The sequence below is a fragment of the Atractosteus spatula genome, chromosome 19, assembly GCF_055471065.1.
Source record: "Atractosteus spatula isolate fAtrSpa1 chromosome 19, fAtrSpa1.hap1, whole genome shotgun sequence".
Taxonomy (NCBI): Eukaryota; Metazoa; Chordata; class Actinopteri; order Semionotiformes; family Lepisosteidae; genus Atractosteus; species Atractosteus spatula.
In genome coordinates this window covers 13,709,650-13,723,386 of record NC_142724.1, presented here as the reverse complement: position 1 = coordinate 13,723,386, position 13,737 = coordinate 13,709,650, and the positions used below count along the sequence as shown (strand labels likewise).

At 42.0% G+C, this 13,737-nt stretch overlaps 1 protein-coding gene across 1 annotated transcript in view; it reads left to right on the top strand.

The window, feature by feature from the left end:
* Window positions 1–13,737, top strand: part of prex1 (phosphatidylinositol-3,4,5-trisphosphate-dependent Rac exchange factor 1) — a 135,181-nt gene that overhangs the window by 28,188 nt on the left and 93,256 nt on the right. The window contains exons 2-3 of the mRNA XM_088937653.1: window positions 9,904–9,969; window positions 12,279–12,401. Coding sequence (XP_088793779.1) covers window positions 9,904–9,969; window positions 12,279–12,401 — 189 coding nt within the window. The remainder of the gene's footprint in view (window positions 1–9,903; window positions 9,970–12,278; window positions 12,402–13,737) is intronic.

Genomic DNA, 13,737 nt, shown 5'->3' with positions numbered 1-13,737 from the left:
GCCAGTGTTTTTACGATCTCTGACCATCCTGGGAACAGTCCCCAGTGCTTCCGAGCCAAAGTCAACAATCACATAGGCTGGATACTTGGAGCAGCCTTTGTGTACATCCTTTGTGGTTAAATTGTTTGGGAAAAAATATTCCTTCCAGGATGAAGTTGGTCGTAGTGTGATATAATAAGTGTAGATGGGGAGGGAGGACTATTAAACAAACATTTCTGCATTTGCAATTTTGATGACATGGTGAATGAATTATTTTTATGAACCTGTATTTTTCTTATAAGTGGAAATAGATTAAGTTGTTTTTAAACACTTGTCTTAATATTCGGTTATGCCATCAAGTCCAAGATTGACTGGGATTCCTCTACCTGTAGTGAACAAATGAGCTGAGCCAGGGTGTCCATGTTATCTGACTTGTGGCTTGTGTAAAACTGCAGTGAACCCACTGTTAACACTGGTTGGCTGGGATTTTCTTGGTTTTTCTGTCAAAACAGTGACTCCTGTGACTTCCCAGTCGCCACTTACCTTCAAGTTTGCAGTGACGTCAGTGAGAGACACCCTGTCTGTGTTAACTCTTCTGCGGCTCTTGTAGCTTCTCAAACACTGAAAGTGATGGATGGGCAGGTCGAGGCAATTGGGGATTTTACATTGGATGGGCATAAAATAAAATAAAAACACTTCATAAAACCAGTCTCTTTGAGGTTGTTTCTCCATTGCATGTTTATTATTTGGAAAACGTAGTTTTGCAAATTTTCAGATTTTATGAAGCCGCATTTGTAAAATTAAATAAACCACGAGCACTAAGGTTAGACCTCAAAGACCCTGGTCTTATACATAGGTTCAATTATTTTGTCTAAAAATCTTTTCTTTTCAGAACTCGAGCTGACAGGTTCACCGTGAAATCATTGATATGTTGGACTGGCCAGATTTCTTCTTTCCTGAGTAATGTGTACTGTCTACAGTTCAGTGACTTGCAGTCGTCTGTGAACGTTTGACCATGAACCTCGCAGTTCTTGCAGCACAACGTCCTGCACTTGGACAATCCTTCCTGTTTCACATCTAAAAAGGCATCTGAGGGAGCTAGTGCAGAGAAGTGTTGTTCCTCAATGCACGTTTGCTGAATTCTGAACTGCTTGAACATGCACTGGAGTCTCGAGTGCTGTCAGAGTGCAGAAGGAAATGTGGTTCTAAAGCCTGACTGCTTTACAGACAATTTTCACTTCTCTTATTCACAAATCATTCTTCTTTGCAGCTGCTTTAAAAACTGGTAAAATAATTGACTGTTTTGTAAGCTCTTGTGCAGCTCTTATGGTGTAATAAAACATTTGTATGGACTTAAAATGATGCCTTAATGCTTTGATAAGTTAGTCAGAGTTCCTTTTAACTTATGCTTTTATACGATTATTGATGAACACAAACTGGTGCATAAATGTATATTCTATAAAAGAAACTAAAGTTAATCTGAATTCTTTAATGCACATGGATCTGAAGAAAAATTTGATTACAGCAACTCAAAGTAAACTGTACTTGCCAAAATGACCTTCACAGCAGTACATTTATATATTTAGTGATTTTTTTTGTAAATGTTGAGCCATTTCCTAAAACTGGCTATTGATGAGGAAGTAATCCTTTAACAAATAAAGTTCTGATGCGTTCAATTAACAGCTCCTGAAGCAACAAACTACTAGAAATGCTGAAAAACATTCCTGCATATTAAGATGGGACAATTATACAGCTCTGTGTTTAAAGCAGAGAGCGATTTAGATGTCCAGTCCTCTGAATTTATTTGAAGACCAGTGTAATTTACACTGGAAAAAAATAAACTAAAGGTATATCAGGTTTTCGGATCTAGGCTGTGCTTCTGCAGTCAAGGTGGAAACACCATAACGTGTTCGAAAGCTTGCCATAAAGGGCTTTTTAATTGAAGACTTTAACCCTTCTTGTGTATAAAGGAGTAAGCTGTTCATTCGGTACAGGGAGTTGCAGAATGGGGTTTGTTTTGGTGTGGTGAACTAATATACTTCAGTGTGGCCTGTTTCCTTCATGCTGTTCACCCACAAGTGATCAGTCATGAGTGATTTATTATCACAGTGGACTACCAGGTGTGTATCAGGTGAAAACGCTAGACCTTTACATCACTTATAAAGAACAAATAAAAACTAAAAAAGGACATTCTTGGCACACTTGCTGAAGTTAGTCTTATATTGCATTGAGAGACTTACAACACATGAGTAGCAGTGGCCTAAAATGTTGCATCGCAGAGTGTTGTTTCAGTTCTTAACACATTCTGAGCACAAAAGTTTGATAATGCAGATTCAGTAGGCTCTTACAAGCAACACTGGAATCTGAAAGAAAACCATTTTGCAGTTCTTAGTTTATCTGATTATTGCCTGATAGAGCAACAGCATTTCTTCCACTTTGCTTTATCGTCACAAGTAAAATTCACAAACCATTTTAAAAAAGTGATTAGTGATTTACAATTAAAAACATAAAGGATTATTCTTAATGTTTTTTGCAGTTGATTACTGAAAACGTACACTTCAGTAAAGTTCAGTTATCTGTAAAATACCTTCAAGCTTGGCTAGAAGTATCAACAATTGTGCTGTTAAATAATTAGACCAGCTGTATAATTGTGGGCTTCGGTGTAACATAAATCACTGGGCCCTCCAGGAACCTGGGGGGTAGAGAAGTTGGTTAGTATGTTGCTGATTAGAAATTTCTATAAGGGAAGCAGTGTGCTTCTGTCCTGGGGTGCTATCTGTGTGGAGTTTGTATGTTCTGTCTGTATTCTTGCGGGTTTTTCCTGGGAACCAGAAAATCGATGGATTCAAGCTGAAGTGAATCAATGTAAATCTAGCGTGCTTTGGAGTCAGTTGTGTATATCTTACAAATACAGAGTGTGAATGTGGAATCATTCTAGAAGCTGTCTTGCTGTATGTCACTAAAGGGGGCAAACTAGCACCATTTTTTTTTGCCGCTGTTAAAACAATATATTGGATTCTGCCCGGAAAGTACAACAGAACAGTTACCATTGAAGAAAATAAACGATCATCAAGTATTTCTTAATTCTGTGTGCTTGGCTACCTTGGCAGTAGCAGTGTGGGGCTGAGCAGTCAGCTGCTTCTCGATGCAAATGAGATTCCGTAGCTGTTGGTGTAAATTGATGAACGGGGCTGTAAATTTGCATTCAGAAACTCATGGCTGCAAAGTTCTCCTATTTATGTTTCCTTTGCTTTGCTTATTCAACATGTGATACTATTGATGCCGAGAACTGCAGAGAGTTGTAGTAGCCAGGCATTGCTGTATACGGAGAGAATGTGCAAATTGCTTTTAATTCTTTCCATTTTGTGGCCATGTAGGTTCCATGTTGTTCTATGATTTGTATAACTTACCTAAATATTTTCTTAGATTTTTCCTCTTTTATCGATTTTCCTTGTCTGTTACTGAATGCCTGCTCTTTCTAAGCACTGAAAGGTACTTCTGTGTTATCTGTGAAGCTGGTGGTTTTTTGTGACTGCGCTGTTACAGTCACCAGTCATTTGTATCTCCTTAGAGGTAAATTCAGCATCCGTTGCTGTGACATTTCTATAATGCATGCGCAGCTCGTGCTGTGAGGAAGAAAATAATTCTGAGATATTCTAGACGAATTTATTTTAGCGAATAATGAATCTAATGAATAGAATGCCATTTACTACTTTCTATTGACCATTTACTCCAATGTTGTCGCTTACCAATGAGAGATTCAATTTTTACCCGTCACACAGCATTCTAAGACTACCAAAGTAAATAATATATTATAAGGATTCGTCTCTCCTGAGACGGCACTCAATTTATTTAAATAAAAACAAAATCTTCTTTCACAGAAGCTCAGACACTTAACTGGCAAATTGCAAACACAATGAGAATGCATTTGCTCCACAAGACACAATTAAAATAGATAATGGGGTGCATTATAATATGGAAAAGGCATGGATGGCATTATATGTTAATGAAAGAGTGGCAAGATAGAGAACAAGGATAGAGGAATTCCTGCAGTTATGTGGCGAAGGGAACGACGCAATGTGCTAGCGGGGTTTATGTGCTACAAACACAAAGGGAGGGGCAGCCATGTGCAGTTCACTCAGAACCTGAACGAGCAGGAATGGGAATGGAATTTCAGCTGCTGCCTGCCAGTGCTGTTGGGAACTCCTGTTGATGTCATGATAGAGGAATGAGGCTTTCAGGCCACTCCAACAATTACCAGCTTTTACTCTTCAATAACCATAAAGCTTCCGAAATATGTGGACTTGCTGACCTCGCCTGCCAGCATTCCTGTGTCACTTGCTGGCTTCGTCGTTTGGCAGCAGTGAGATGGTAATGCAGCTGGAAAAGTTTACACATGTGGGGGAAGCATTCCATGCCACTATACCTGCATCTAGCATTGAGACAATCCAGTATTCTCATGGTAGAGGCGATTTTGTAGATCACCCTCTTACCCAAAATGCTAATGCAGGAGCTAGGTCTGTTCTGAAACAGCTCAGTTAATAAAAAGGGGGGTGAGGTCAGTGTGCACGATCCACATTCTACCCACACGGAACCTGCTTGTGTGCCACAGCCAGGTCAGGGTATTTAACCAGCCCGATCAGCCAGCCTGACCTTGGGCAAAGTCTTGCTGTTCGTTGACATATTTCTGCATGTCTTCTACACTCAGTGATTTGCAGTGACAGTGTTCGTGCTGCACGGCGGCGGTCAGCTTTAACTGAGATTGAAATATCCTTGAAGAAAAATTCCCCATTTTAATTGTTCCCCTGACTGTTGCATTGATTTACGGAATTTAATCCCGAACTGAAAATGTTATATCTCCACGTTCTGTGGGTGCATGTTGTATAGTCAGTGCAAGTTTTCGAACGCCCCCCTTTCTAAGCCAGCACTTTCTGTGGGGCCTCACCTTTCAACTAATGAAGTGAGGGAGCACCCTTTTAGCAGAGAAAATGCCCTTTCTAGTAAAGCCCTTTCCCCTGGTTTGACATCCCTCCGCATTTGAAGAGTGTCATTGCTTGTCCCATAAAGCAAGCATCAGCCTCCTCTTATCCCAGCAAGCACCGCTGTCTCCTCGCCATATGGGCATGCTGCCAAACCAGTTCGACCAGCGCAACGTCAGTCACGAAGAGCGCCATCCCACCCCTGTGTGTGAAAGTCACGAGCGGGCCACGGGGGATGGCACTGAGTAACAGCAGCAAAGTCCTTTCCCTCCCTCCCGGGGCTTTGGGAAATGTGGTTTCTGCCTGCAGGTAAAGGTTGCTAGTTGCCACTGACGTAACCCGGTAAAGGTCACACTTGTTTAATGAAAGAAGACTCGATCTGACCCGTGTACTGTCTCCCTCCTCCAGGGAGCATTATTGGCGACCGAGAAGCCTGTTTGTATTTTTTAAAACACACACTCTGGGGGGGGGGGGAGGTCTGGTACATTTTGTGACTTTGTGGTCTACGTAGAGATGTCTTGTGGCAATGGTGATTGTTTGACCTCAGGTTAGTGTTTTGTCTGTGTGTGATGTAGAAATAATAACAACAACATTATTTAATTATAATGTTGTTAATAATATTGTAACGCTTACGGCCGACAGGCACTGTGTAAGAGCCGGCGTACCAGAGCGGGTGACGTGTCACCGCCCTTCCCAGTGATAGCAGGACCACAGCCCCTGGGCTGTGGGGAGATCTCTTTTTGGCTCACCGGGCTGGGTCCCTGCTGAGTGACGCGGGAGTCCCGGGTTCGAGCCCCCGGACGGTGCGGGGCCGACCTAATGCGGCAAGGGCGCCCGCCTGAGCCCCCGTTGCGTTACGTTGGTGTCAGAAGCGGGGTGGGATAGCCCTTCGCCGGGGACAGCGATTTAAGCGGGGGAGAGTGTAAAGCTTACGGCCGACAGGCACTGTGTAAGAGCCGGCGTACCAGAGCAGGTGACGTCACCGCCCTTCCCTGTGATAGCAGGACTACAGCTACTGGGCTGAGGAGAGATCTCTCTTTGGATCACCGGGCCGGGTCCCTGCTGAGTGACGCGGGAGTCCCGGGTCGCTCAGCAGGGACCCAGCCCGGTGAGCTAAAGAGAGATCTCTCACAGCCCACGGGCTGTGGTCCTGCTATCACTGGGAAAGGCGGTGACGTCACCTGCTCTGGTACGCCGGCTCTTACACACTACCTGTCGGCCGTAAGCGTTACAATATATTAATTATAATATGATTATACTAATAATATAATTAATAATAAAAATCATAATAGTGTTGTCTGAATATTAGCACCGGGGATGAAATGTTTCCTATTCTTATGGGGGATTCTAATATTCTTCTCCCTGGATAGTGCTAAAGAACCCCAGGGGTACCCAGAGCTTTGGTGGAGAACTACTGTTTTGTAGAGTCTGTGCTGTGGAAATGTCTGGGTGACCGAAAGCCCACTTTGTGGGGCCTCACTGACATCTGTCTGACACATTTCCAGTCAGGTGGGGTTTTGCTTGTTTGGTGGTGACTGAGGAATCGAGAGGAATGCCAGTCTCTTCCCCCTTGCACTGTCTGAGCTGAAGACTTATCTGCTGGTTACTGTGTTTTATAAAATGCTATGTGTAGTTATAACAGTATTGTTTTGTGATGTACTTTTAATTCCGGTTAATTATCTTGTATTATGCTCCTATTATTTAGAACCCCTAAATGCTAAATAGTTCACCCTGGATTATAATGGCAAGCATTATTATTAGTGTCATTAATCTGAGTATTAGCAATACTATTATGCAGCGGACATATGTATGAACTGCTGGTCCTCTTCAGCTGTCACACATTTGGTAGTGAAACGTGTGCGAGGAAGACAATCTGTTAACTCCGCTGTCAGAGGGGAGAACGCTGTGTGAAACTGATCCCGGAACCCACAACACTGACTGAAGCCTGACAGCCTTTCCCGTTGGCAAATGTAGGCTATATGGATTTAAGTCAATAATGTGTTTTTTAAGAAATCTGGTATGAAACGTGAGGAGCAGGAAATAGGAATTGTTTTTGGCGTGTCCTTAAGATTTCTCGCAAAGAGGGCGTTAAGATTACTTGCGAAAAGGAAAAAAGTATTCTTTTTGGTGTGACCCGAAGGAGACCCAATGTGCGAAACCTTAAAAAAGGAAAGGATACAAGAATACCTCAAAAGAAAAATGGAGCAAAAAAAAAAACAACCCGAAAAAATAAAATATTTGTATTTTTCCTCCCAATTCTCAAAATCCCTGAGGCGTGCCTGTCAAGAGCAGGCAGCGTGGAAGAAGATACTTTTTTTTTCTAGCTGTTAGGATGGTGCCAGTCTTTGACGCTGTGCAGCCGGTGGAGCAGCGGGGTTTGGTACTCGGGGGGATGAAGGAAGACGGCAGAGCTCGGAATCACTAATACTCCTTCAAAGACTGCTGAGGGTGAGACAGGCACTAGCTGGTGACGAGCCCGCCGCCTGCCTTCTGGTCCGCCTCGCCGCTCGCTGTGGCTCTGCCGGCAGACGGGGAGGTGTGAACCTGCGCCCGCTAGCAGCCAGCGTCACTTCATTAGCGTGCCTGAGGGCGCTGTTTGTTTCTCCGGCGGCGGGGCTCGGGTAACTCATTAGCGAACGGAATCAGATTTTAATTGCGTTTAGCATGTTCACGAGAGTCACATTTATGCGGGGGCTTTCTGTCCCGGTCTCCAACGCGTTTGCATCATTAGCTAGCCGGCGAGTGTTTCTGAACATTTGACGAGGTTGGTAGATTCTGTTTATTTTATTTTTTTCTGAAAAGTAAAAGGCGAGAAGTGGAAAAAAAGAATCCTGAACAATCCCCACTGCCCATTCAGGCATGAAAAAAAAAAAGGTCTGGATGGAAAGGTTTTACTTTAATATTTACAGAATTGATTATTTGCTGGGGTCAACAAACATCTCACTCATCCAAATGACACTTTCCCATTCAACGTTTCCCAAGAAACCACATAAATAATAAAAATTGCCTTCACTTCATCAAACATCCTGGAGTCTCAGCCATCGATTTCTGAATCTGAATTGTGGTGATACAGGTCTGTATGCTGTGTAATGAAATCCAACTCTTGGGTACTGCCGTTAAAATTGTATTTATATTACTTTCTTAAATACACATAGTCATGAAGACAGTTAATGGATGGTCAAGAATTTAAAAAAATACTGCTCAGGGACTTTTTTTCATTTGAGAAGGGTTTGTTTTGCTCCGTGCAGACTGGTGTTCCCTTCCGGCATTTTCCTAAAGATAGCTCCAGCCTCTTTAATTCAGGTCCCTTGAATGGCACCAGGAAGCAGGGTGAAATCACAGCTCCACAACCTCTGTAGTCCTGACTCAGACCATTGTGTCTTTCTTCTAAGGCCTTGCCACCTCCCGTTGAGCGCAGGCGAGAGAGAGAAAGAACTGGGACACAAGATAGTTCTGTACAGATTTGGTTGTAAAAAAAGAGATTTTTAAAGTATATTGTTTGTGTAACTTGTGGCCTTCTGTTAGAACTCCCAGTACTGTGCCCTTTGTACACACAAAACAGTGGGTTTGTTGGAGTATTATTGGGTTCCTGAACTACATCTTCTTAGGCTGTGTGTTATGTGCAGACCAGCAGCTGGCTGGTTCCAGAGGGGGAGCAAATATAATCACAGAAGCACTGAGGACCCTGTTCTTCGAAAAGAAGCTTTGATTTTTGCTCCACATCCAATTAATTTGTCAACTCCTCAAAGGGTATTTCACACTACCTTTGATGTCTTCAAATTTTTAAGAGAGAGAGAGAGAGAGAGGGGGCCACCGGGCGTCTTCATTAGTCACACATTTTACTATCTCTGCATTAAACGTGTGACTAAACCTCTGCTCTGAGTTTTCCGGCCCAAGCCTCTTGCGCTCCGACTGCAGTTGGTCAAAATAGGGACCTCCGAGATGAGGATCTGCAGCACGTATTGTTTTGCCCATTAAAGTGACAGAACCCCAGCAAGTGGAGCCGAAGCTCAAGACTTTGCTTTTACTTCTGCTATGCCCCTCCCACCTTGATGAGGTCCAGATGTTATTGTCTTCCTTAATGAGGAGCTGAAACGTCTGCTGGGAGGTTCAGAGGCAGCTATTAGGAGCAGAATAAACAATTACCCCCCACAGCTGTTAAGCTGTTGGCACCTTTTAGACCTTGAATGATAATAGGTTTGAGTTAGTTACAGAAAATGAAGAGGTTAGCTGTTGACAAGAACTTGCATAAAGATGGTTAATGGGAGCAGGGAGTAACAGTTCTCTCATGAGCCTTCTTATTGCTAGCTATTCTTTATGCCTAAAATTTGGAATGCCGTTGTTGTTTAATGAACATGGACTTTGCTGATAATATTAATGTATAAAAGGAAAAAAAGCTATTAAATCACCCTCTCCTCCCAAAAAAAGCAATTATCGTGGCTTAAAATAATCTTTTTGATTAAATGTTTAAGACAGTATTCAGAGCAAAACCATTGTTTCACAGCAATACTCTCAATACTGTCTTAGACATGTAATCATTGTATAATGCATGAGGCTATTTATAATTAACTACCCCTTGTAAAAGACACATCGAGGGTTTAGCCCAGAAAGCCAAAGTAAAAGCGTTGTTTTAAATCTCCTTCCCCTTTACTGGAATAAGAGGTGTTCAGGAATGAGCAGCAATGTGCTTCCTTTCAAGGCAAATGGCCTTTCAGCAGGTCCTGTAGGAATGGCAGGAGCCGAGGGCTGAAACACACATGTGCTCGATGTGCTTGACACATGCAGTTTTCTAGCTGTACAGGTAATGGGGAGAGTCACACATTGTTTCCTTCCAATGGGCAATTGCACCGTGACCTCTAGGATCACCTCTGCGACTGATCCAGAAACAGTACACAAAGCGCCTCCTGCCTGTAATGTAACTTCGTCACCTTTTCCTCTTTTTCAGGCCTTTCTGCATAGGATTCAACAGACACCTCATGATCAGCTGTGCTTATCTGAAGAAAATGTGAAGGTAAGAAAAATGTGCTTTCTTACATTTACTCCCTTGTTTTATTCCAAGCTTGTAGAAAGTGTAACTCCAGCTTGCACTTAAATAAGAGCATAAAAGAGGCTGCAGGTGAGTTTGTTGAGCCTCACTCGTCTGGCCAGAAGGTTGTTAATGATCCAAGAATCCGTCATCGCTCGAGCAAGGCAGCTCCCAAAACAGGACTCGGCAGTTTCTCTCATCAACACGCAGTCCACAGCTTTAAGAGGCATCAACATTCTCAGTTTTGAAATGATCTGTCCTTTATTTACATTGATGCCTCCTTGAGCTCCAAGCTGCGCTGAATTTAAATAACAGGCCGGCGTTGACTTTGTCCGCCCCTCTTAAAGTTTCAGAAACATCAGTCAGATCCAGCTGAATCCTTCAGCAGTTGATGTCTTAGGGCTACCAGCTGAAATTCTGCCGAGATTGTATCACCATAATATCTAGGGGAATGCATGGGAGCTAGGGGAATTGATAAAACTGCAATACTTTTTTTCTGCAAATTTGCACTGTGTAAAGGTGGGGAGAGAGCTAAACATTTCCTTTTGTTCTGGGTGAGTCAGTCACTTTCACTTCTCATAACAGGAGTGTTGAGTGAGTTTGGATTTTCCGAGCAGTGCTTTCTTGATGTGTTCAGGCTTCTAAATACTAAAGAGCAAATTTCAACCGAATGATCAAAGATTATGGAGAACAAATTGACAAAATCAACAAAACTGACAAATTGACACCCAAAGAAGGCTCCACAGCTGAAATGTTGTGTTTCTTTTCTTTTCTGCCTGGAATAAACCTGTACTTGTTCCTTGACAAAATGATTACCTCAAAATGGCAACAGAGTTTTATTTCTCTTAAAGAATTTCTCTTTAATTGCGTTTATGTGACAATGTTTGTTTGTCTTCTGTCCTGTTTAAATTTGTACTGTATACGTTGTACTGTAAGTCTCATCAGTTGTCTTTTTTGTTGTACAGAAAGCAAATTCCACCAACTATTGTTGTGTGGCAATAAAGAATAATGAATGAAATGAATGAATGAATTTAATGTTTATGGCATGTGCAAGGATTGTCTTATACCAAAACAGAAGCATTCAAATATCTTGGACATCTGCATGGACAGCACACCAAAGGAAAACACACCAGCGTACTGATTTCCAGATTATTGTCTGTAAAAGATAATGCAGTGTTAAATGTTCTAACTTAATCCAGATGGGATGGAATGTTGTCCTAAGTTTTCTGGGTGGAACAGATGACCTCATTGCTGGTTGTCATACGTCAGACACAAGATCCTTCTGTTTAGCAATGCCTACTTATTCTTCTAAAGAGTCATTTGTATCAAAGAGATGGAATAGTGTTTGCTTAGTGAAATTCAACAGCATATTCGTTTTTATATACAGCTGGGGTTTGGCTGTTCTTTCCTCATGTGCAGAGGAACTGTTTCGTCACAGAATGTTGCAGGCACACACATGTAGAGACAGCCAGTGGCAAGCATTTCATATTAGGCGCTTACAAGATTTGATGTTTTATTTAACCCTAAATCATTGAAACAGTTCACATCCTCATGAATCACATGGTCAATTTGCTTTTCAGTAGGATGTTAACTTAGCTATAAAATTTATTCTAAACACTGGACATGAGCTATTAGCTAAATACCATACTGTAGACAACCGGAGAAAAAAAGTGGCTTGTGTTCAGGTCAGTCGTCTCGTGCCATTAACCACTCTGTGCGGCCTGGAAAGACCTAATTCCAGTTGTGAGGGAATCAAAGCCAGTAGCTGCAGGCTGGAGTAGTCATACCTGCTCAAAAACTACAGATTGCTAGATTATGTGAGACATTTGTCTGCTGTATGCTGTTGCTATCTTTGTCAACCGGAAGCACTCTTTCACATGAGGCCTGACGAGTTTCAGAGGCTAAACTGAGATGGTTTCCCCCCAGTGTAGCAAGCAGAGGTTCTTTTTAAAACTGTACTGCAGTACACTAGAAAGGACACTGATGTACAGTTATGTATGGAGAAAGAGGGACAATACCGCGCAGTTGAAGAGAACTATGGGCTGCCTTTAAACCACAGCAGCATCAATATTAATGAGATGGTATGGGATTTATGGCACGGTATCTCAGGGAGAGACCAGATGGGGAAACAGTCCAATCATTGTACCATGTTACTGGCGGCTTTGAGCTTTTTTTAAGAAACCGGAAAAGCTGAGCGTTCCACTGGTGTGAGCTGCCATGAAATGTTTTTTTAATGAAAGAAATAGCATCTCACAAGCAGCCTGTTTTTCTCTCTCTCACCCTTATCATACAAGATTCTGTTTTCCAACATCGAGGACATTCTGGAAGTTCACAAAGAGGTCTTGGCAGCCCTGGAGTCCAGTTTACAGCCAGAACCACAGCCACAGCATGAACTGGGCCAAGTTTTCCTCAAGTTTGTGAGTATAACGTCTTCATACAGCCCCTGTGAAAGCAACTTAACCCTTTCCCTATACCCTGGGATGTTTTTCAGCCAAATGTGGGCATACTGTTGATTTCCATAATGCCCCACCCCCCCCACTGCCTCCATCACACCCAAAAACCTCATTAGTTTTACCATGGCAATGTGTGAGCTTCTCCATGCACAACTATCTGCACTGTCATGTGGGAAGAGGGCATCCTCATCGACTGTCAGCACACAACATGACAAGAATAAATCAAAATGCTGAAAACGAACACGACAAGAAGGTTTTCACGAGTGCAAGTCATTTCCTGAAGTGACAAATACTTGTTTCGTTCAGAAGCCAGAATTTTGGTTCATCCTAATTTCCTCTCAAACATTTTTTTGGCATTTTTCAGTAGCAGTTTTGAGAATGACAGGAATATTTGATCAAATGTGACTTTCTAAAATGCTCTTTCTCAGACAAAAGTCTCTGACAAAAGATGAGAACAGAGTTGTGACTGGTCAGAGTTACGTTCATAATCTCTAACATTTAAGACGTAAACTGTGGTTTTTGCATCTGTTCAGTCCAGTAAAGGAAGTGGGTTGACATTTAGAAAAACAATAAGGGGGCCATATTCATTAACTGCGAATATCATGGTGTGCTTGGTAATGCCTGCATATTTGAATTGCTAATGAACGTCATTTCACTGTGCAGAAGAAAGAAATGACTATTAGTATTTAAATTCATGGAGATGAAACAGTAAATTAAACAATTATTTTACATTAAAGATTTGCTGGTATGTTGAATGGGTGTAGGCCACTGGTCTAAATATTCACTTAAAATATAATGCCGCAGGCTGCACACTGTTTTTTTCTGGTTATTTTATGTTGCATGATGTTTATAGTGTTGCCCTTTAAGGCTGATATATATTTTAGAAGATCAATAGTAAATAATGTGATCGAAATGCTTGGCGTTGCTAGGTGACAAGATTCTAGAAGCAGGAAGAGTTCAGGCTCCAGTTACGTAGGCATAGGAGAGATGGGAGGGAGTGTGAATTTGATCTTTGTTTCAGTGCAACAAGACACAGTTGAGGGAAAAGTAAAATTCCCTTTTCCCCTCATGTTTTTGGATTTGATTTTACCATAGCCCTAAAAGACAATAATTACGCATAATTATACATTACATAAAATACAAGTGGACATCCTAAAATAATACTCACAAAAAATGTCTGATAATTCAGGATAATTGTTTATTTCCCATCTCCAGCAGTGCCTGGAAGGATTAGGCTGAAAGTGTCCACTGGATTCTTAATCCACTGCACAACCCTGATGTCTGCAGCCAGGGATGGTCT